The sequence below is a fragment of the Ambystoma mexicanum genome, chromosome 5p (assembly GCF_040938575.1).
Source record: "Ambystoma mexicanum isolate Mex_15411 chromosome 5p, UKY_AmexF1_1, whole genome shotgun sequence".
In the NCBI taxonomy this organism is placed as follows: domain Eukaryota; kingdom Metazoa; phylum Chordata; class Amphibia; order Caudata; family Ambystomatidae; genus Ambystoma; species Ambystoma mexicanum.
Genome location: NC_090930.1, coordinates 105,341,312 through 105,362,525, shown reverse-complemented (window position 1 = coordinate 105,362,525; position 21,214 = coordinate 105,341,312). Strand labels below are relative to the sequence as shown.

Below are 21,214 nucleotides of genomic sequence, written 5' to 3'. Positions count from 1 at the left end.
AGACCCTTTTTTCTCCACTCTCTCATGTATTTTTCTGTGATTTGGACTCTGTATTTCTTTTGGTTGTAGAGTCTGACAAAACTCCACAGGCATCATATGTTTACATTTTGGCCCCCAGCACATTCAGTGCCGTGGCACAGGGAAGTCTTTCAGATTTCCCAAATGTTTGAATACCTTCTCTTGGATAAACTACTGTTTCCAAGAGAAGTGAAGTGAAATTGACTTTACTTACATTTGTAACTTTCTTGACCCAGCACACACTATCTTACATTAGGGTGCTGGAGGGGCTACTTAGTATCCCCTTTGTCTAGTTTCTCATGTAACATTTTATGTTACCCTTTCTACAATTAATGACTGGTGGCAGTGGTTTACATTTGACTACCATTGCTTGTTTTTTTCGCTGGCTGTGTTAGCAGCTGCAGTATAGCACCCAGGGGTGCCATTTTTATCAAAAGGTCCCAGTCTTTTTTCGCCATTTGTTGCTGGAAAGATCTTTCTTGAGATTTACTCTGCGTGCCAAACCAGGTTTCTTCCTTCGTTCATTTTGTCTTTGGCGGGATTCACGGGTGAAGCCTGTCTCTGGCTCCAGAGTGTCTGACAGGGGCAAGCAGTGAGGGAGGTTCCCAAAACTCCATGTGCTTAATCCCCTTGGTTACAGGAATGCACCCAAAGGTGATTGGCCAGCTGGCTGTCCGGCAAGGACAGCCACCCTGCTGGGTGATTGACAGCTAGGCTGGAATAAATGGGAGAGACCTGCATAAAAGGCAACGCTTTTTGGCTTGGAAGGCAAAGAAAACCACTGGACGAAGAAATCCGAAGAAGAACTTGGAAGAGACACCTGCTGCAACTCCTGGACCGTTGCTTTGCCCGGTGAAGCCCTGCTGCGTGCTGAAGCTCCGAATTTCCCTCGAACTAGAGAAGCCCTGCAAGGACAACTTCTCCTCTTGAGCTGGTGGGACCAATCAACTCTACAGTGAACTCATCTGGACATCCTCTCAGAGCTGGCTGTACTGCCTTTCTGCTGCAGGAACCGAAGTGCCAGGGAAAGGAACACCAAGCAGGACTGACCAAGCCTGAGTAACCTCAACAGAGTGATGGACCCCATAAGCAAGGAAAGTCCAGAGGAGAATCCGAGAACCCACGATGGTGCTTTTTGCTGAGACACAAGAAGCTGAAACCGCGAAGTGCCACTGAATGGAAGTTTGCCCTTTGCTGCTGCTGACCATCCCATTGCAGTGCAGGAGTCCCCATACGTCCTCCCTCTTGTCCTCACGACTGAGGCACAGGAACAACAGGATCTGCACAGGAACAGAAGCCAGCTGGAACCATTTCTTCTAACCAAAGGTACTGTACAGTCTAAGGTAGCTTACCTCTTGTCGTGTAGCCTTACTTGTTCTCAGTTGAGACTTGTCTTGGTTGCTTCTGTAGAGTTACTTACAGCTTCTTTACCTCACAAGCCTAAACAGCTTGTGGTCATCCATTGATTCTACTTTTCTACAAAGACTTCTAAAACATTGTGCAAGACTTTTACCTGCCTACCAGAAGTGCTTCAGTTCACCTAGACTTTTGCCCAATATACAGTGGCTGGCTTGGCTCACTGAATACTCTTATTACCTCTGATTGTGTTTTTGCCTTCCTTCCAGGAAAGGGTAACATACTTTGCATTGCAGGGGGGTTAAAAGTACTTACCTGCTTCAGAATATTTGTGTGATTCCTTGTCCTATTCTAATGACCTTTTAGCAGTCCACTGCACATGCCTCTAAAAAATCTAAAATACGAATAGATAAACTCAGCTCATTGCAATTTAAAATCCTTCACCATAGACGTTCCTCTGTGGGAACAAAATTCAAGGATAAAATATGGGTACGCAAAGTCCACAGGCTAGGGCACTGCACACATAAGTGCATCATAGTCTCTATGTGTGTGTGTGACAATGACGACACAGTCTCTGGTCCCGTGGAATAGTCTTTCTCCAACCCCAAATTTCTTGTGTTGGAACTAGATTTAGCCTAAGTCTTAAGATTTTAAATCTAAAGTTCCTTCAGGGTTGCTTTTTAAAGTATGGAGCAGGCGTATAAAAGTTTTACATGCCCAAACAAAGTGATCACCAAAATATAGATATTGCAGTAAGGATTCTCTTAAATTGGCCCACACATATCTAGAGAGTTTGAACTTGGCTAATTGTGGTGTAGATCCCAATACTTCTAGGGATATTCCTGTTTTTCTAATATTTTTTCACATCCAGAAGCCCAGTCGACCAAAACCTTACATCCGCCTTTGTTCCAAACGGGGTTCAAGCACTCATAATTTGATGCTGCCGGTGGGTACAGAATACTTGTAAACAACTGAGCCTTCCCCCAATCGATCAGAGTTTGAATGGGGAGCTGGCCTAATTCATAAAGTATCCCCACTAGTGGGACTGACTGCGGTAACCGAGGGAGCTCTCGCCAGATTAAGCCTTCTAATTTAGACCACTCTATTCGTCTGCACCTAGTTTGAGCTGCATATATCAGTTTTGGCACTATTTGCTGCTTTTACAATTTTAACACCGGGAGGATCGAAAATCTCCCGAATTTGACATCAAAAAGGCGTAACTTAATAAGTGCTCCCAAGAAATTAACCTTGCGGTCTACCACAAGCTCAGGCCCATCCAAGTTGTCATAAACAGGCAAGCCTAAACACACAAACATAGTGGCCACCTCAAGTTTACCAGTTTTTAAATTCCAGGGAGTCATTTTATATTTTTTTACCGCCTTTTAACACCAACACATTTGTTTTCGATGTGTTTAATGACAAGTCCAAACTTTCCAAAAACTCTTCTACAGCAACCAACGCTCTTTGAAGGCCTATAGCAGTGTGATCACATAATAAAATATCATCCGCGTACAGTAAATATTGTATCACCAGAACTCACAGCCTTGGAGGGGTTGTGTTGACTTTTTCCAAATAACTTGCTACACCAGTAAGTAGAAACAAAAAAGAAAAGGGGCCAGCACACACCCTTGGCGTTAACCCCTGTTAGTTTGAATCCATGTTGAGTACCCTCCAAAGGCGTTCAACCTAACCCTGATTCTTGTGCCTGCATGCAACGCCTCAAGTATACCCACCAGCGGGGGTGGACAACCCCATTCATATAGTGATATATTAATGTCCACATTGTCCTAGCTATTTAAGTCACCTGTGGGTGTAGGAAGTGTCTGTGTGTGTGTGTGTGTGTGTGTGTGTGTGTGCCATCCCAAATGGGTATTTGCTGATTCAGACTAACTAGGGGCCTCATTGCACGGATGGTGGTGAACCATGGCGCTATAAGCGACATGGTTCATGCCGGTAAAATACCGGCAACGCCTTGGTGGAAAGGGGAATTACCGCCCTATTCCAAGGTTGGCGGGGCGGTAATTCCCCCTTCCACCATTGCCCTTCCCCATTCCCATTTTTGCCCCATAGGGCTCTATGGGAATGGGGAAGGCGCTAATTACGGCACCTCAAATTGCGGTACCATAAATAGCTCCCTGGTCCCTTTGCGGGTTGGTTTTTAACACCTGCAAAAAGCAGGCGTTAAATTCCCCAACCCGCAAAGGGACCTCGTAGTAAGGCGGTAAGGATTTACCGGTACCGGTAAAATACCGGTACCGGTAAACCCTTACCACCATCCGTGTAATGAGGCCCTAGGAGTGTGTATTTTGGAGTGTATTTGTGTGTTAGTATTATATTGCCCCCTTCTGAAGAAGGCTTATTCAAACTGACTGTTAAAAAAATAATAATTGTTTAATCAAGAAACTTGAGTATAAGTGTTTATTTGAATATTGGTCACTGTGAATCTCTGTGTAACGCCCCTAATGCTCACATTGACACCTCTTGAGAAAAGCCTGGCTGCTCAGCCACACTACCAACCTGTGTAGTTCAGACTTATACCAAAGGAGGTCAAGGTTGTTGTAGGGCACCCAAAAGGTACTGCACCAAATCTTGCCTAACACCTTTGTCCATCAGGCGTTCTATGGCACAGGCCCAGAGTTGTTATGAACCAAATTCCGTCCTTATGTGTCCCCTCACCCATTGTGATATGGGGCTGCACTGCGCATCTCTGTTCCTCACTTTAGTTGTTCCCGTACTGGGGGCTGCACTTTCTCTGTCATAGCAGCTCTTCTATGGAACTCTGTTCCTGTTCTACTTCGGTCGATTCAGGATCATCTGCTTTTCTGACCCTCTCTTAAACCTTTTTTGTTTTAAGTATTTTCCTCTTTTCCTCTAAGCAAGTGTCTACGGCACGCTGATGCCCTTGTCGATGTAGGTTTGTGTTATAAAAATGTTTTTAATATAACATCCAATCATCAGCATCTTCTCCATCAAACCAACACTACTACGCCTCATGATCCTCATTTGTTTCTTTCAATGACGCTTCGAACAGCAAAGAAGTTCCGCTCGACCCCAGCTCAACACCTGCCCTCGTCTTGATCAAGCCAACTGTCCCATTTGTGCCTGCTCTACAAACAGCACAGAGAAGCCTAGCTTGATGCTGTGAAAGTGATACGGCCAGCAAAAGGTATAATTGACAGCCCCCGGGTCCAGCCTTGGGTCCTAGAGAATGGCTAGGTTCCCTTGTATTCCCTTTTTTGCACCAGAACATATTGTTGCATCCTGCTTTCCTTCCCTGTTTGTCTGTATGTTCAAACCAGACCGCAACTGCACCACATCAGCGGTAGCATTTCTTTGCCTCAGCTCAATCAAAGAAGTACAGCTGCACTTGCATTGCTCACACCGCTGTAAATAGACCAGTCTCGTCATTGCTGACAAATTGAAACTGGTGTTCTTCCTGAACTCCATCCTTTGAGCCCGCACTGAAGTGGCTCACCTGCGCATCCCCTCACAAACCCGTTCGCCGTCGAATCTCGACCGACAAACAGAACCTGCTGTCATCTATGATTGGCATAGTTCAAACCGCTTTGAACTTCAGTCTTCTTCACCTTCAACCCCACTTTGACACCTGCTTGCTGCTGGTTGATCACAACTGCCACATCTTGAACCATCGAATAGCGCTAAGAAGCACGGTTCACCCTTGTTGAACCACTAAGACACTGCAAAATGTATTATTGCCCGATAGCTGCCCCCTAGTACGGTTTGGGCCCTAGATACTGGCTAGGTCACATTATTCCCTTTTTCCAAGTGAAGAGCATATATTTGTTGAAAATTGTGTTTTTTATTGCCTTTTCTCCCCATGTCTCATTAAAGTCCTGCATCTTACTTCTTGCATGTTCTGTGTTCCTTCTACAGGGGTGAGATTTTGTAGTATTTTCTGTTTAGTTATTATTGCATATGGTGTGGCCATGAAAGCATATATCTTTTTGAAGAACCTTGTTTGGATATTCCATTATTTGAGAATGTTAAATTTTGCTGTTTGGGTTGCTACTATATCACATTCACTCCACTCTTGAGAGTATATCCTTCCCTTGGCCTACATTAGCACAAAACACAAAGGAGGTATATCTCTGAAATGTGCCCGCTTTACCCTTATGATTGGGTTGGCTATTGGTTGCAGAAGTGTGAGGGCTGAGTAGCCACACAGAGGGAGTGAGGAAGGGAAATACATTACAACACAATATTTAAGAGCAGAGGGGGGAAGAGGGAGAAGGACGAACCTACTATGCCTTGTGAGTATTCAGAACTTGCAGGCGCAGAAATGAAGAGGGAAGAGGAGGTAAGTGCTGTGGCGTCGGAGCTTGTGGGTGAGCTGTAGACTCAGTGCTTGAAATGTTGAGTGCTACACATCCTGGGACGTGGGAGGTGTAAGTGCAAGCCTCCAGGGCAGAGGGTGTGCAGATGAAAAGTGCTGTGGATAGACAGAAGCTGGGAAGACCCTGAGGATTCGAAAGGGCCAAAGACACTGATTCAGCAACTGTGGGAATTAGCAGAGGAGAGAAGGAGGGAAGTAGGAGGAAACGAGGAAAGTCTTAAGGAGATTCCGAAATTTGAGACGATCCTGCTCAAGATTCAGGGGTATGGGGAAGCTATTCCAAAGGTGGGAGCCCACAGAGTAAAGTGATCAACCCCCTGCTCTCTGTTTAGCAAAACGCTTTACACATAAAGAGTTGGTGCCAGAGGAACGAAGTGGCCTAGAAGGAGAGTATTTAGTGCGATAAAGTTGCAGATAGTGTGGTCCCTGGGCCCAGACTCCCTTGTGGATGATGCAGAGGGATTTGAATTTAATCATTGCAGCAACCGGGAGCCAGTGAAGACTTTTTAGTGCAGGAGAGATTCAGTCTCTGCGCTTAAGGCCTGGGATAAATCTTGCTGCCCTATTCTGGATAAACTGGAGGGGTCACAGAGTGCTACTGTGCAAAATGAAACTGAGAACCAGCTGGAATGCAGACCTTCCAGTGGGGAGGGGAGAGCCTCCAGTGGTGGATCCCAAGGAAATCTTAGGTGCCACCTCTCTAAGGTCTTAGTAATACCTTGTGAGGAAGAGAGAGATATGTTCGATTTGATCGAAAAGCTGGAGCAAGTTTTCCGCATCTAGGTGGTGGAAGATGAGTTGTGGGGTGCCTCAAGGCAGAAAGCTATCTCCAGCTTTTTGACCAATCAAAATATCACATAAGTTCCAACCGTCAGAGCTCATATGGATGAGCCATCTATCGGTCGTTGGAACTGATGTGATCATTCAGTTGACTCATGAGAAAAGGCCCATTTATGGCAAAATGAAACCTTCCGTCCTCCGGAAGTTCTGCAAAACCACAGAAGACTACCTCAAGAGCTTTGGAGAGCTACAAAAGAAGGAGCGTCAAACCTTTGAGGCATTTTTGCATCAATCCTTGAAATATCTGAATGGCTCAGTCATAGGTAACACAGTTGACACTTTTCAGACCATGTTTAATTCAATGACATGAGAGAGTGTCCTTGATCATTTTGATATGGAGTTACATCGGAATTTAGTGGACAAGAAATCACAGAACCTAGAGGGATGGCCAAGGCTACTTATAGGTATGTATTTGACTCCACAAAAAGGCTCAGGCTGCCACATCTAAGCCAGATGACAATCGGTATGATATAGGTATAGCAAGGGAGGGTAAGGACAAAGGTTCTAACCCTACTGCAAAGAATGGTCCCCAAAAATGCTAGGGCTAAATCCAGTCACCTACATCTTCTGCTCCCACAGACAGGAAGAGTGAGGGCTTCCCTAGCACTGGGGAACCCTCATTCACAGACCCACAGGGCTGCCTTACATGTGGAGGTCTGAGCATAGGAAGAGATTTCTGCCTGCAGGTATAAACCCAAGTCAGAGGTTGTTAGTGCTACCATCACGGAGTCGGAGGAGCAGATAATTAGTTTGGGCATCTTAGATGATGAATTCCCACTGGGCCAGAGGCTGGCCAAATGTACCACAGTGTCTCTGAGTGGGAAAGGTACTGAATCTGCAACAGAAGACCCAGTTACTACTAATACAGATCATTCCCTGGATTGTATATTGATCAGTGGGAACTGAGTCCCAGCAATTTGTGATACTTCTGCAAGTATCATTGCTGTCCAATGATGGTGCGAGAGGACCAGATCATTCCTAGTTCTGACAAGCTAGTCAGGGGGTTTGACAGCCTTACCCGATTCACACTGGCTATTGTGAGGTTCAGTTGGATGGGTGAAACGTCTCAGTTCTGAGTCGCTGTCAAGGACCAAAGTTTGGTGGACTGTATGCTAGGGAGTGACAAGCCTAGTGAAGAGGCGCTTCTGGCTGAAGATGTACTGGCTCCTGTTGGAGGGGGCCTAGTCGTCATTGATATTGATATTGATATTTTATTTCTATCGCGCTCGTACACAAGTGTGCCTACAGAAGTGCCTACTGTGGTGAAACCAGACTTCTTTATCTCAGGTTCCTACAGGAGTAGAACTAAAACAGGGGATAGAGGCCACAGCAGTTTCAGACCTCAAGGGTCTTCCAAAACTGAGTGACTTGTCCTGAGCTGTATGTCCGAGTCAGGCTGAATTTTGCCAATCACAGCACGACTCTCCCACACTGGCAGATCTGCATATCTGCATGAACATGCAGGGAAATAGAATCAAGGGCAATGTCACAACAAGTTCCTAGTGGACTTGGCTCACAACATTCTTTTGGCTGGTCATATAGGAATGACAAGAAATCTGACATGTTGTCTGTGTCACGATCACATGTCCTGGCAACACAATAAACAGTCATTTATTTATTTGTTTATTGTTTATTTATATAGTGTTTATATACAGTTAAAGCGCTTCAAAGTGGGAAGGTAACAAAGGAATACAGTAATCATTCTTAGGCAAGTGCAAAAGGAGCCTGGGACCTGTAGGCTCTGGAGGTGAACCAGGCAGCCAGTTAGCAAAAACTGAACAGAGTTAGCGAGGAGAAGGAGGGTGAAGCGAAAAGAAAGGAGATTAGCTGGGCAGAGGGAAGGAGAAGGAGGAAGAGAAAAGGAAGGTCTTGAGGAGTTTCCGGAACTTAAGGTGCTCCGGCACAAGATGGAGACCGGCAGGGAGGCTGTTCCAGAGAGAAGCACCTGCAGAGGATAAAAATCAATGCCAAAATCTCTGTTTGTGAAAGCGGTTCACCCGCAGAGCGTTAAATGGAGGACTAACGGAGGACTCTAGAAGGAGAGCATTTAGGTAGAGGGCGTTGTAGATAGTGCAGGCCCACCAGCCCCAGAAAGCCTTGTGGATTATGCAGAGGGTCTTGTATTTGATCCTTGCAGCCACGGGGAGCCAGTAGAGGGATTTCAGCACCAAAGATTAGCCTTGCGGTTCTGTTCTAGATGGGTTGTAGAGGATGGAGAGTAGAAGTAGGAAGATTGAGAAAGAGGCTGTTGCAATAGTCCAGCCTACAGAGAACCAGGGCTCTCGAAGTGATGAGCCTCTGTGGGAAAGTGCAAAAAGGTAGAATACCTCGGAGGAGGTGCAGTTGGTAGTTGGACTTTTTGGAGATGTCTGAGATGTGGGAAGATAAGGTGAGATAAGGTGAGAGTGGAGTCAAAGATGGCCCCAAGATTTTTTTCCCTCATTGGTAGGTGAGGGCGCAGGACCCAGGGAGGCAGGCTAGTGAGAAAGTGGGAACACGGGAGCAGGGGTCCCAATGAAGACTATCTATGTCTTACTGGCATTCAGGCATAGATCGTTAGCAACACACCAAGCTTGAATTGCGGATAGACCGTCAGGATGAGTGAGGAGGAGGATCAGGGTAGCCTGGAAGAGAGCTGTGTGTCATCTGCATAACACTGAAAGTTAAAGGTAAAGATCATGTGGGCCAAGGGGGGCATGTAGATATTGAAGAACCAGGGGGAAAGGTTAGATCCCAGGGGACACCACAAGTAGAGAGAGTGCTAAAGGAGAGATGGGCCCTGAGTTCTACCTGGGAGGGCGGTCAGAGATAAAGGAGGAAACCACGGCACAGCCTGATCTGTGATGCCCAGGCTATCACTGAGACGGGTGATCAGGATGTTGTGGTTTACTGTATCTAAAGCAGAAGAGAGTTTGAGAAGAATGAGGACAGAGGGAGACTTGGAGTAAAGCTTTGAGAGCAGGTCTTCATGGGTGTTCAGGAGAGCAGTTTCCGTGCCTCTGGATGCTCTAAAGCACATAGAGGCACGGATTTGGTTGCCTCCATGATGGTCATGGAGGCAACCAAAAAACAAAAAATTCAGTATGGGGGGTAAGTTGAGTGATAGCCAGCTTCTCCAGGAGTTTATCCCAGGAAAGGAGTAATGGAGATTGGGCGATAGTTTGCCGGAATGGACAGGTCAGCAGAGGGTTTTTTTTTAGCAGAGGATGCACATGAGAGTGATTGAGAGGAGAGGTGAAAACTCCAGTGGCAAAAGAGAGGTTGCAGAGTTAGGCCAAGGCTGCAGCGAGAGTGTCACTATTGTCCTTGATGGTTTTGAAGGAGCAGGGGTCCACCTGTCTGGAGGAGGTTTTCATAGACTGGACTTGTCGAACGACCTCATCAGGTGTGACATGGTATATGGAGGAGAGAAAAGGGGGAGGGGGATGGGCAGCCGAGGGGGGCCCAAGAGATGTTGGTGTAGGGGTGGAGCAGAAGAAAGGGAGGACAGGATGTCCTTTTATTTGGTGGTGAAGTGTGTGGTAAGGGCCGAGCAAAGGGTCTGGGTAGGTGTAGTAGAGGATGCAGCTTAGATAGGGTTGGCCAGTTCCTTACACACTTTGAGTTCAGCTGTGTTGTTGGACACTGCATAGATGCTGGCTTGAATGTAGACTCTTTTCCTGGAGCAGATGCAGAGTCTATATTGCCTTTGAAGAAGGCGGCAGGCCAGTTTTTTTGAGGGTCTACCTGATGATCGCCACTTCCGATTCACTGCTCTGCACTTGCGTTTAAGCAAATCCAGATCAGAGTCATACCAAGGGTTGCACTTTTTGTCAGGCTTCAGTTGGACCCTTATGGCAGGGGCAAGAATGTCAAGAGTGTTGGAGATAGAATGATAAAGGTTGGTGAGGGTTGTATCAGGGTCGGAGTCAGCCACAGGAGTAGAAGGTGGCGAATCACAGGCTGGGAGAGGCTGGACCTCACTGGTGCAAGAATGGTGCATGCATCATTCATTGAAATGGAATTCAAACCCTTTCAAGATGGCTGCCACATTAATGCTATACCAGTTTTCCAATATGGCCTACATTTGAGCAATGAATCATGTGCTGCAAGTGCTGTACTAGAACACAAGAGCAGTGGACCCAGGGCTACTTAAGGCACGTCCTGGGCCCATGACCTTGCTTCACATTAATTCTGTCAATCCGAGAGCAGGGCGCTTACCGTGCTCTCGCCGGAATACTTACCAGAGTCCCAGTTCGACGCCCGCCGTTCACTCCATCTGATCGGCACTACCGCATCCCTGAAAGAAAGAAGACAACACTCATTGTAATATAGGCAGTGCTTCCTTTTGCTCTCCACACAGAACCCTCAGATATAAGTCACGTGTTGCGCAAATTACCGTGGTGCCGACTCCGTTGTCTCCTGAACTTGAACCATGCGCCGGGATCCTGTAAGAAAGCACAAATAGAACACACGTGTTATGGGTATGACAGCAGCAAGAACAGCACTTTGAAGGGAGCAGGAATAAAAAATACAATGACGCTAAGGCAGCAATAAGATAAATCAAGAAATAAACAGCTGAAAAGATAGCAAGGACACAGACCTACAAGGAAGCAGGAAACGTACAAGAGACATTAACACAAGGAATCAGGAAATAAAAAGAAGCAGGAAAAGACGCACAAGAGATATTAACATAATGAAGCAGGAAATTAATGCTTATGAGGCATTAAAGGACAGAGATGCAAGAAAGACAAAGAAAGGACATTGAGGGCCAAGAAAAGGTGCAACTGCAAGCCACAACAGGCCTGGGCAAGCAGCCAGTGAAGTAACTGGCAACAAGCTCATCAACCTGCATCACCATCAGAAAGGTGAGTCCAGCCCCAATTAGGTAATAGCCTGGGAGGGGAAGTAGGGAGTAAATGGTAATTGTAATTGGCGATTTATAACACGCTTAATACCCAGAGGTTTCTAAGCGTGGACCCGGGATCAAATCTGTGTTGCTCCGCGTCCTCTTGCTTCCAAGGCAAGCGCGTTACCCCTGAGCTATCCTCCTGAGTCATAAACACCAGAGTGATATCCTTTATTGATTCCTAGGGGAGTTCAGTGTAGTTAAGTGTATAGCAGCAGAAGATCCCAGAAGATCCCAACCAACCCAGTTCATCCACCTTGCCTACACCCCATAATCCCTGGCCCTTCTATCCTAAACCATCGCCAATTCAGAGCGATGCATGTGATTTGGGTAGCAAGAGGTCTGGGACACCCTATGAGACATTTAGACACTCCGGCAAGACATAAGGTAAGTGATACAATCTGACTTTTTTTATTGGCACCAGGTGGGAGTAAAGAATAGGCAAATGTGTTTGTCCTTGATACACTTGCTAGTTTTTGGGAGGCATCCGGCAAGTCTGGAGGCACCACAAATGCCCCCTTAATCCACTGCCAGTGGTTGGGAGGATTTTCAAAAGAAAACAGGTACGGACATTTTAAATCCTTTGGATCCCAAAACCTCCTCAAGGAAACAATACATCAGAGAAGTGGTAGATTACAATGCCTGATAACCAGTGGCTGTACCTTTGGGGAGCATCAAAACCCTTTAGGTGGCGAGGGCATAATAGGATTATTCTCACGTGTTTGATCTTCTTAAAAAGTTATTTCTGACAGGGGATCCACCTTCATATCTGCCTATAGAAAGGCTATTAGGGATGCGTGCAGAGTAACTTAAAAGTTCGCCACAGCCTTTCACCCACAGACAAATGGGCTTGTTGAGCGGTTGAAAAAACCCTAAATGGCTTGAAAGGTGGCTTAGATGAGCACCTGAGGAGAAAATTTAATATTCTCCTGCCATGCCTCATGTTCTCCTACCGGGAGGTGCCATAGAAAGGTTTTGGGTTTGGTCCCTTTGGGCTCCTGTTTGGCAACCCTGTAATGGGTCCACTAAGTCTGGTGTGGGAAGGATGCAAGGACAATCGCCAAAATCATTCCCATGACTAAGAAAACTATGTCCTTGGCCTCAGATCCAGAATGGCTAAATACGGGGAACAGTGTACCCAGAACCTGAAGCCTAGTCCAGAGCTCATGAAGTGCTGGCATGACCAGAAGGCCACTATGACTGAGTACACCCCAAGCCAAATGTTTTGATATGTGGACTGGGCCCTCTGTGGTATTAGGGAAATTCAGTGGGCTTAAATAACCCATTGATACCCAAACCCTGTGGCAGAAGCATGGGGTCTTCCATCTCAACCGGCTGAAGCCACATTACAACCGGGATGATTTAATGATGGCTATTGTCACTGAAGAGACTGAGGAGGAGACAGATCCCCTCTCAGACTTGTTGCACACCGAGTCCACTGACAGGTCCCTGGAGTTAGTCCATATCTCTACAGACCTTACTGAGCAGCAGTTTTGACACTGCCAGCAGCTGCTGGGCATATTCACAGGTCTGTTCTCCCTGAATTCAGGAACGACTGATTGGTGCATCCATTAAATCGATACTGGGGACAGTAAGGTAGTATAGAGTAGGATTCACCGGATGTCTGGCAAGGTGAAGGAGACAATCAATGAGAAAGTCTTCAATATCTTGGACTGGGGTTTTTGAGCCATTCTGCAACCCTAGACTATCCCAGTGGTACTAATCTCTAAAACGTCCAGAAGCCGGAAAAACTGAAGTCTGCTTTTGTGTTGACTATAGAGGTATTAATTCTGTTACCAAGACAGGTGCACATACCATACCTAGGGCAGATGAACTCATTGGCAGATTAGGCACTGCGAAGTTCATGCAGGGTACTATCAGCTTGGCCAAACTGATAAAGCTTAGGAGGGGGTCCCCATTTTCCACTCCAGAATGGCAGTACCAGTTCACTGTTGGGCTAAAGAATGCCACTGCTGCATTTCAGAGTAGGTACTGTCAGACACCGAAAAACGTTGTTTATGTAAATGAAGTTGCAGTATTCAGTCATTCTTGGAAAGACCATCTATCCTATCTGAAACAGGTACTGCAAGCCATGGAGCAGGCTGGCGTTACTAGCAAGGCCTCTAATTTCCAGATAGAGCTGTGACTTTAATTTAGAACACCAATTGGGTGGCAGTAAGAAACAGACTCTCCAGAATAATGTCCCAGCAGCGATATATTGGGACGTCCCCGCTACCCAGACTCATGTGTGAGCCTTCCTGGCCCTCATGGATTATTGCATTTCGTTTATCAAGGTCTATAGGACACTTGCTATTCCCTTCAATGATGTTACCTCAAACGATTTGATGCAAAAGGTCACCTGCGACTATGCCTGCCAGAAATACTTACAGAACTTGAAGGATAGTCTGAGCATGGCCTCAGTTCTAAAGATCCCGGACTATGGGCAGGAATAAAGAAATCAGACAGACCCCTGTGAATTTGGAATTGTTACAAGGTTATCGCAACTAACCTCTGAAGGGGAAGCACAACCAGGTGCATCCCTGAATAGGTGCGTGACTAAGCGAGAGCGCAACTGGGCACAATTGAAACGAGGCATTTTTAGTGAGTTGGGCGGTACACAAGCTGAAGCCCTACATGTATGCTCTAACCTCACTGTCCAAACAGAACACAGGCCTCTTAGGTGGCTTATGACCATGCAGGGAGAGAATCAGAAGTTACTGAGTTGGGGCGTATACCAACAAGGATTGGACATGGGCATGCAACGCAAGCTTAGGCCATCGGGAGCGGCAACTGGAGAGGTTGACCCGCGGCAGTGACGGGCGGGTAAAGCCCAGCAGGATGTCGGATGCCAGACAGGCAACGCCAGCAAGCGTGACGGAGGAGCAGCAGAGCAGGACGGCACAACTTTTTCAGCATCACCAGCCATGGCAGCAGTCCAGCAGGACGGAGGGTGCGCTGCACCCAGCAGTATGGAAGGCCTGTGAGGCCCGGCAGTGAAAGCCACGACAGGCAAGAGGCCCAGCAGAGAGGAGGGTGCGGCGGACCCGACCCAGCAGTAGAGAAGACGCCCATGCCGTGTGGCGGGAAAAGTGAAGCCAGCAGCCCGCACCAAGGGGGTGAAGGAGCCGGCTAACAGAGCCCAGCAGTGCGCCGGCGAGACCCGTAGTGGCACGGGGCAGCAGATCGGATGACGGACCATCTGACGCAGTAAAGAGTGCCTCCACGGCGGGCAACCTAAACCCAGCAAAAGGACGGGCTGGAAGGGTCCAGCAGCATCGGTAGTTGAGGTAGAGCAGCGTGTGCTGACGGCCGGCAGCAGAGGGAGAAACAATGGAGGTGAGAGCCGACAAGCACACCAGTCGGAGGAGAGTGAGCCCAGCGATACGCCACCTGAAGTGCGACCCGACGCCATTGAACAGGAGCGTCAGATGAGGAGCGCCACATCACCGCAGCCAGCAGACGCACTACGCGGCCAGCGGGAGACCACCCAGAGGAGTAGACAAGCCACGAATGAGGTGAGAGGAGGAGCGCATGCTACACAGAGCTCTGCAACGCTCGATGCAACGAACGAACAGAACTGCATAGACAGCAGAAACCCTTCCTACACTACGTGTGGGCCATCTAAAACGTGGAAAAAAACATGTAACACACATAGCACCACGTGTGTTTGGAACATCATGCAGGCACCACCCATTGCACTGCACCCTCACACAGAATTAACTGCTGCCACAGAACGTACAAGGCAGTTGGAGACTCAGCAGAAATGAAAAGGCTGCACTACGAAAGACACAAGGGAAAGCAACAAACAGGAACAGGGAACGCCCAGGGAGAGGCACTGTGCAATCAAGCAGCCCGCACACCCCAGTGCAAAGGTCCAAAGCACACAAGAAGTACCCGGCCCACCATCACCAGCCGGCACAGAGGCCCCACCACGCACGCCACTCACAATGCCACCAGCAGCCCTGAGATACCACAGGGCAGTCCCGGCCGCGACACCAGCAGCCCACACAGACCACAAAGGGCAATGGCCCCTACAAGGTCTGGAGGCTTCCAGTGCCCGCACTACCTGGGCCTGATACAGCCACAGACGGCCCCGCAAGTGAACACCGCCAGCAACCCCAACAAGGGCCTATCACACCCGCAATCCCCACAACATCCTAAGACGCACGCCGCAAAGCCTCAACAAGATGGCGGACCTAACGAGACAGGCTGCTGACACAGGAACACACACCCCGTTCCTACGACGGCCCGACCCGTTTACCCTCCACCCACACCACGATCAAAGCCAAAGATGGGAAGAATGGATCGAAGAGACTGACGACTTTCTAGGTGCGAACAAAGACCCACCAAACAAACTCAGCATATTCAAGAACCTGGTAGGAAAAGAGGTAAAGGACATCATCAGGACAATTCCAGTGACAGACAAGACCACGTAGCAACGCCTCCTCGATGCAGTCAACGACAAGCTGATAGTAGGCTCCAACAAAGACTACGAACGCCTTGAATTTAACCAACACAGGTAGCGTCTGTACAAATCTATTGGCGAGTTCGTTTTACGTCTCCAGCTGAAGTTAGCGAACTGCGACTTTGCCAACTTCAATTATGAAGAAGCTATAAGACTGAGGATCGTAGAGGGGTGCACCTCATCAACACTCAGAAAACATCTTCTTAAAAAGCCCCTACCCCTAGCGAAAATACTCAGCCTGGCAAAAACATATGAGAGAATAGATGCACAGACAGCCGCCATTGAAAGAAAAATTGAACGTGACGCCATCGCAGCCCTCATGGAAGGGCGACTGCTACACCCCAAGCCCACTCAACCCCGGGAAAGGTGGCAACTTAGAATACACAGGCAACAAAGGCCGAGCAAACGGAAATTCCTCGAGCAAGGGTGGAAACACACACACAGACAACCATACCTAGCCTCTGGACGAACATGCTGGTGCTGTGGCCAGGAAGGTCACCTTCAGGGAATGTGCAGAACAAGACCACCCACAAACTTTGCATGCCAATCTACACCATCAGCCCAGGCGAGATACCCGAATACACCGATGGCACGGTTAGACGTCAGGAAAGACATCAAGGCCACAAACACCAGCCCACCTAGACATCACGAGCATGCACACGCCCTCTACCCCGAGCCAGCCCACCAAAAAGGGGATGGACTGGCATATGGCACACAAACCTCCCCCGTTCTCTGAGAGGACTATGAGTCGCGCACCCATCCAGTATCCTTTGAGATATCGTATGGGGGGGAGGCGGAAGCCACAGGAAACATTGGCACAAGGCAACTGTACCAGACAGGGGTGGAAGAACACCCCCTAGACAAACCCCAAGACCATGCCGGCCAAGGGAGGATTGCACAGACAGCACAGCCAAAAAGTCAGTCACGACGCGACCCAACCCAAGCATGATACCGAGTCCCGCTATAGGGCACAGCCATCTCAGCCACCGGACAACACTACAGCACACGCTCAGCAGCATTCACTACAGGTCATTCAGAATAAACCACAAGAAGGACCACGTGCCCGAGCAAGATGCGGGAGAGACAAGCAAAGCCAAAGGACAGACGAACCGTGCAGATCCCATCCCAGCGACAGGGGACAAAGAACAAGTGGCAAAATGACGCCAAATGACTCCCTCTCCACAAGTTATACTTTGAAGAGCATGAACCAACGAAAAGGGAGGTGATTGAGATGGAGGAAAAAGGGAGACCAGAGACTCATGAAATGCTGCAACGAGAAAGTGCAGAGGAGACCCACATGCAACCAAGCAGGCCCCATCGAACCACAAAGAGACCCCAACGGCTCATCGAGCAAATGTAACCTGAGAAGTCTCATGTTAAGCAAGGGGGAGGTGTTGTAAGTGGAAAAGGACAGAGCCCCTTTAAGAGGGGAGCCCAAGACTATGGGAGGGAGCGGGAAGCGGGAGCAAAGGGAGGGGCAAGGGAAGAGGAAAGTCAGTAAGGAGAAGGAGGAATAAAAGTAAGGTCACCAGAGAACATGGCTCCCGTGTTTGTTGTTCAGTGTGCATGTGAAGGGCCTGACTAAGCAGTACAACAACGCATCCAATAAACTTGCCTTGAGAAAAACCTTATGGTTGAAACATGTGTCAGCACTAGTGAAACCTAAGCAATTGCTTTCTTAGTATTCTATGGAAGATTCGACCAACTCGAATGTATGCCACAAGAGTGACAACCATTGTCTGAAGCACATGACAAGCTATAAAGCAATAATTGTTGCAAACACTTACCAAGTGTGGAAATTAATATTTATCAATAATCAAGTATCACCTGTTCAGCGCCCAAGTATGACTTTTGCATCTCAGTTACCAAAACAGTGGGGTAGTGTGTATGAACTGTGCTTGGCAGTAGAGTGAGCATTGTAGTGGTAAGGTGTGCATGCACAGCGCTAGGTGATGCTGGTGTGCCATGGAGTAGGGTCTATGTGCAGTGTGGGGTGATGCGGGTGTTCAGTGCAGTGGGCTGGTGTATACACAATGCTGGGGAGATTTGTGTGTGTACGTAGCTAAGGGCTTGTGTTAGCTGGTGTTGGTGTTTGCGAATATGCAGTGCTATGATCTCCCTGGCCAGTTCTGGCATGTTTATTGTCAAAGCACACTTGGGTAAATGCTGTACATGCATCATCTATATATATAAAAGTCTGAATGTGTCTCTGGGTTTGTGGCGTAATTTGTGGGTTTGTGACTTGGCCAATTTGCACTAAATTTACTATACTTACCTCTTAGGACATTCAGCGCATTACTGGCTACATGACATTTGGACACCCCACCCCTTTCCCAGGATTTCACCAAAAGTTAAAATGTGTTTGTGGGTTTGTGGCATGCCGACCAAGCCGTTAAACATGTTCACCGGGAAGGGAACCAAAAAATGTATGTGAGGCAAATGGAGCTGAGAGGCGAAGGTGAGGGCAGGTAGCATTCCCGAAGTTTCAAAATGTTTGCTGCACCAGGTGAAATTACTTTTCCAGCTGATTTTGGCGGGATGGTGCCTGCCGACAAAGCCATAAACCATGTTCACGGGGAAGGGAAACCAAAATGTTTTTTCACAACCGGTCCCGAAACGAGGAACACAACTCGCGGTACCATGAAACCATGTTTCAAGGCCTTAGGATGCACAGTTTATGAGATATTTGCATCATAACGAGCTGCACCACACCAGGATGAGGAGGAACAGCGACCTACAGGATCATTCATTAGCAACAGTTGATGAGAGTGTCATCATGTTTATCTACAGAACCTATATCTGGTGGTGCTTTATAATTAAAGGAGGTCCATCATTGTGAACACATCTCAGAGCACTTTTCGCTTCAATTTACCTAATAAACAAAAAGAAAAGAATTTCTCACCCTTTTTAAAGGTGTTATGCTTTGCCAAATTTTAGCCAAAATTTTAAATAGATGTATTTATATTAAAAAAATTACATTGTTTTGATCACTTCCTGACACAATCATGCAGCTACTTAGCACTTTCGTAATCAATAAATGTTTCTAAGACCCACTCAATGGCACTCATTTGATGACTTTCAGTAGGATGAAAGTCTGATTTGGCTCTGATGGGATGGGATGCAGCTAGTGCATCTACCCACTAAGCTATTTTGCCACCTGCATCATGTCATTGTAGTAAGTGTCCAGTAAAATTTCACAATCACACATGTACTGAGCGTGTTTACATGCGTTTATGAGCAAAGTAGCAAAGCTGGGTTCTGTAGAATTTGGGTCAGTCTGGCAGGTGGCTCTGGGGCAGGGCCAGCTGAAGAGGTATCAAGGCTGATGGGGATTTTCAGCATGATGTTTGGGAGCGCCCTTTATCCTCTTTGGCTTACAACTGGTAAAAACAGGCGGAGGCACAAGTGTGGTTTAAAATAATAATAAGAAAGTTAAAATAATGCAGTGAGGTGGTTAATAGCTTCAAATTATCATGGGAGAAGCAGCCAGCAGGGGGCTGAAACACTAACTGTCCCCTGAAAAGCTATTAATTTCTCTTTGGCAGTAGGATGCCAGAAGGAGGTGACGGTCTGCAATGGGTGTGCTGCGCACATTTAATGTCCAAATTAAAGGGTTTTTTTTCTTCATAATACTTCCAACCCGGGGCACCTGCTCCAGACCCCCAAAGTTCCATGGCACGTTTCAACTGAAAAAAATGTAAAGGCTCAGATGTCATCCCTGCTCTGGGCTGAGTGGCGAAGTCAGCAGGCAGCAGCTCTCCTTCAGGAGCAAGCAAGTAGGTCCAGTAGGAAATGGGACCAAGAGGTAGCATTTCCAGGGCTGGGGACTGAAAAGCTCCTTCAGGTCCAGGTTTATTGATTGATTGATCGATTTATTTTATATTTATAATGCGCCTATACACAGGTTTTTCTAGGCGCAACAAGACAAAGGAAGGGGAAACAGAGGACAAGACAAGACAAATGATCTTTCTAGGCTAAGTGACATTCGGATGATACAAGTGCGCTAGCAAGAAGTGCAGGGGAGGGGGTGAGGAAAAGTGCAATCAGGAGAGCAGGGCTCTGAGTTAAGTGCAAGAAAGGCAAGGGACTGCAAGGGTGCAATTCCAGCCGGGCATTGCGAGGTGGGCCAGGAGGCAGTACAGAAGGAATGGGTAAGTAGGGGCCTGGTGCCCTTTAAGACTCTGAGGGCACCAGGCAGCCAGTCAAGGAAGAGCAGGAGGGTAGTTTAGCAGGAGAGATGGAGCAAGAAAGAAGAGGAGAAAAGGAAGGTCTTGAGAAGCTTCTGAAACTTAAGGCGGTCCTGCTCAAGTCTGAAAGGGGCAGTGAGGACATTCCAGATGGAGGCCCCTGTAGAGGAGAGAGAGATCTACCTCCACTCCCTGCTTGGAGAAGTGTCTGACACGCAAAGAGTAAGAAGTAGACGAGCGAAGTGCTCTAGATGGCAGGTTTTAAGGAAGAGATAGTTGTATTTAGTGAGGACCAAGGCACCAGAAAGGCTTGGGGATGATGCAGATGGTCTTGAACTTGATCCTTGCAGCCACTGAGGGCCAGTGTAGAGATTTCAGGGCTGGTGAGATGCAGTTGCAGTCCTGTTCTGGATTAGCTGAAGAGGCCGAAGAGCCGAATTAAGGAGATTAAGACAGAGACTGTTGCTATAAAACCAGAGCTCTGGAGACAGTGACATTCTGGGGGAAGGTAAGGAAAGGGAAAATACCTCTGAGGAGGTGCACCTGGAAGTGGGCCATCTTGAAAAGGTCCATGATGTGAGGAGAGAAGGAGAGAGTGGAGTCAAAGATGACACCAAGGTGTTTAGCTTCACAAGAGGGTAAGGGGAGGGAGCCCTAGGAGGGCGTCCAGAGTGAGCTAGGGAAAGTGGAAGCAGGAGTCCCTATGAGAAGAATCTGTGTCTCACTGGGATTAAGACAGATATCGTTGGAGGTACACCAGGCCTGAATAGCAGCTAGACAGTCAGGAAAGATCAAGGAACGGGAGGAGGCCAAGGGTAGCCTGACAGAGAGCTGTGTGTCATCTGTATAATACTGAAAGTTAGAGGAGAAGGTGCTGATCAGGTGGGCCAAGAGGGCCAGATAGATGTTGAAGAGTCAGGGTGAGTGGATAGAGCTCTGGGGGACACCACATGTGGAGAGAGAAGTGGTAGAGAGAAAAGAGCCAAGTTGGACCTGGGAGGGTTGGTCCAAGAGGAAGGATGTCATCCAAGCCAGAGCCTGATCTGTGATGCCAAGGTTCTCGCAGAGTCACATAATCAGGGTGGTGTGGTTGACCATGTCGAAAG

At 47.7% G+C, this 21,214-nt stretch overlaps 1 protein-coding gene across 10 annotated transcripts in view; it reads right to left on the bottom strand.

Moving 5' to 3' along the window:
- Positions 1–21,214, bottom strand: part of LOC138480764 (uncharacterized) — an 807,842-nt gene that overhangs the window by 679,958 nt on the left and 106,670 nt on the right. For all 10 annotated transcript variants that reach the window (XM_069612499.1, XM_069612500.1, XM_069612505.1 and 7 more), the window contains 2 exons: positions 10,947–10,995; positions 10,792–10,847 (listed from right to left, as the gene is read on the bottom strand). In XM_069612499.1, the coding sequence (XP_069468600.1) occupies positions 10,792–10,847; positions 10,947–10,995 (105 nt within the window). The remainder of the gene's footprint in view (positions 1–10,791; positions 10,848–10,946; positions 10,996–21,214) is intronic.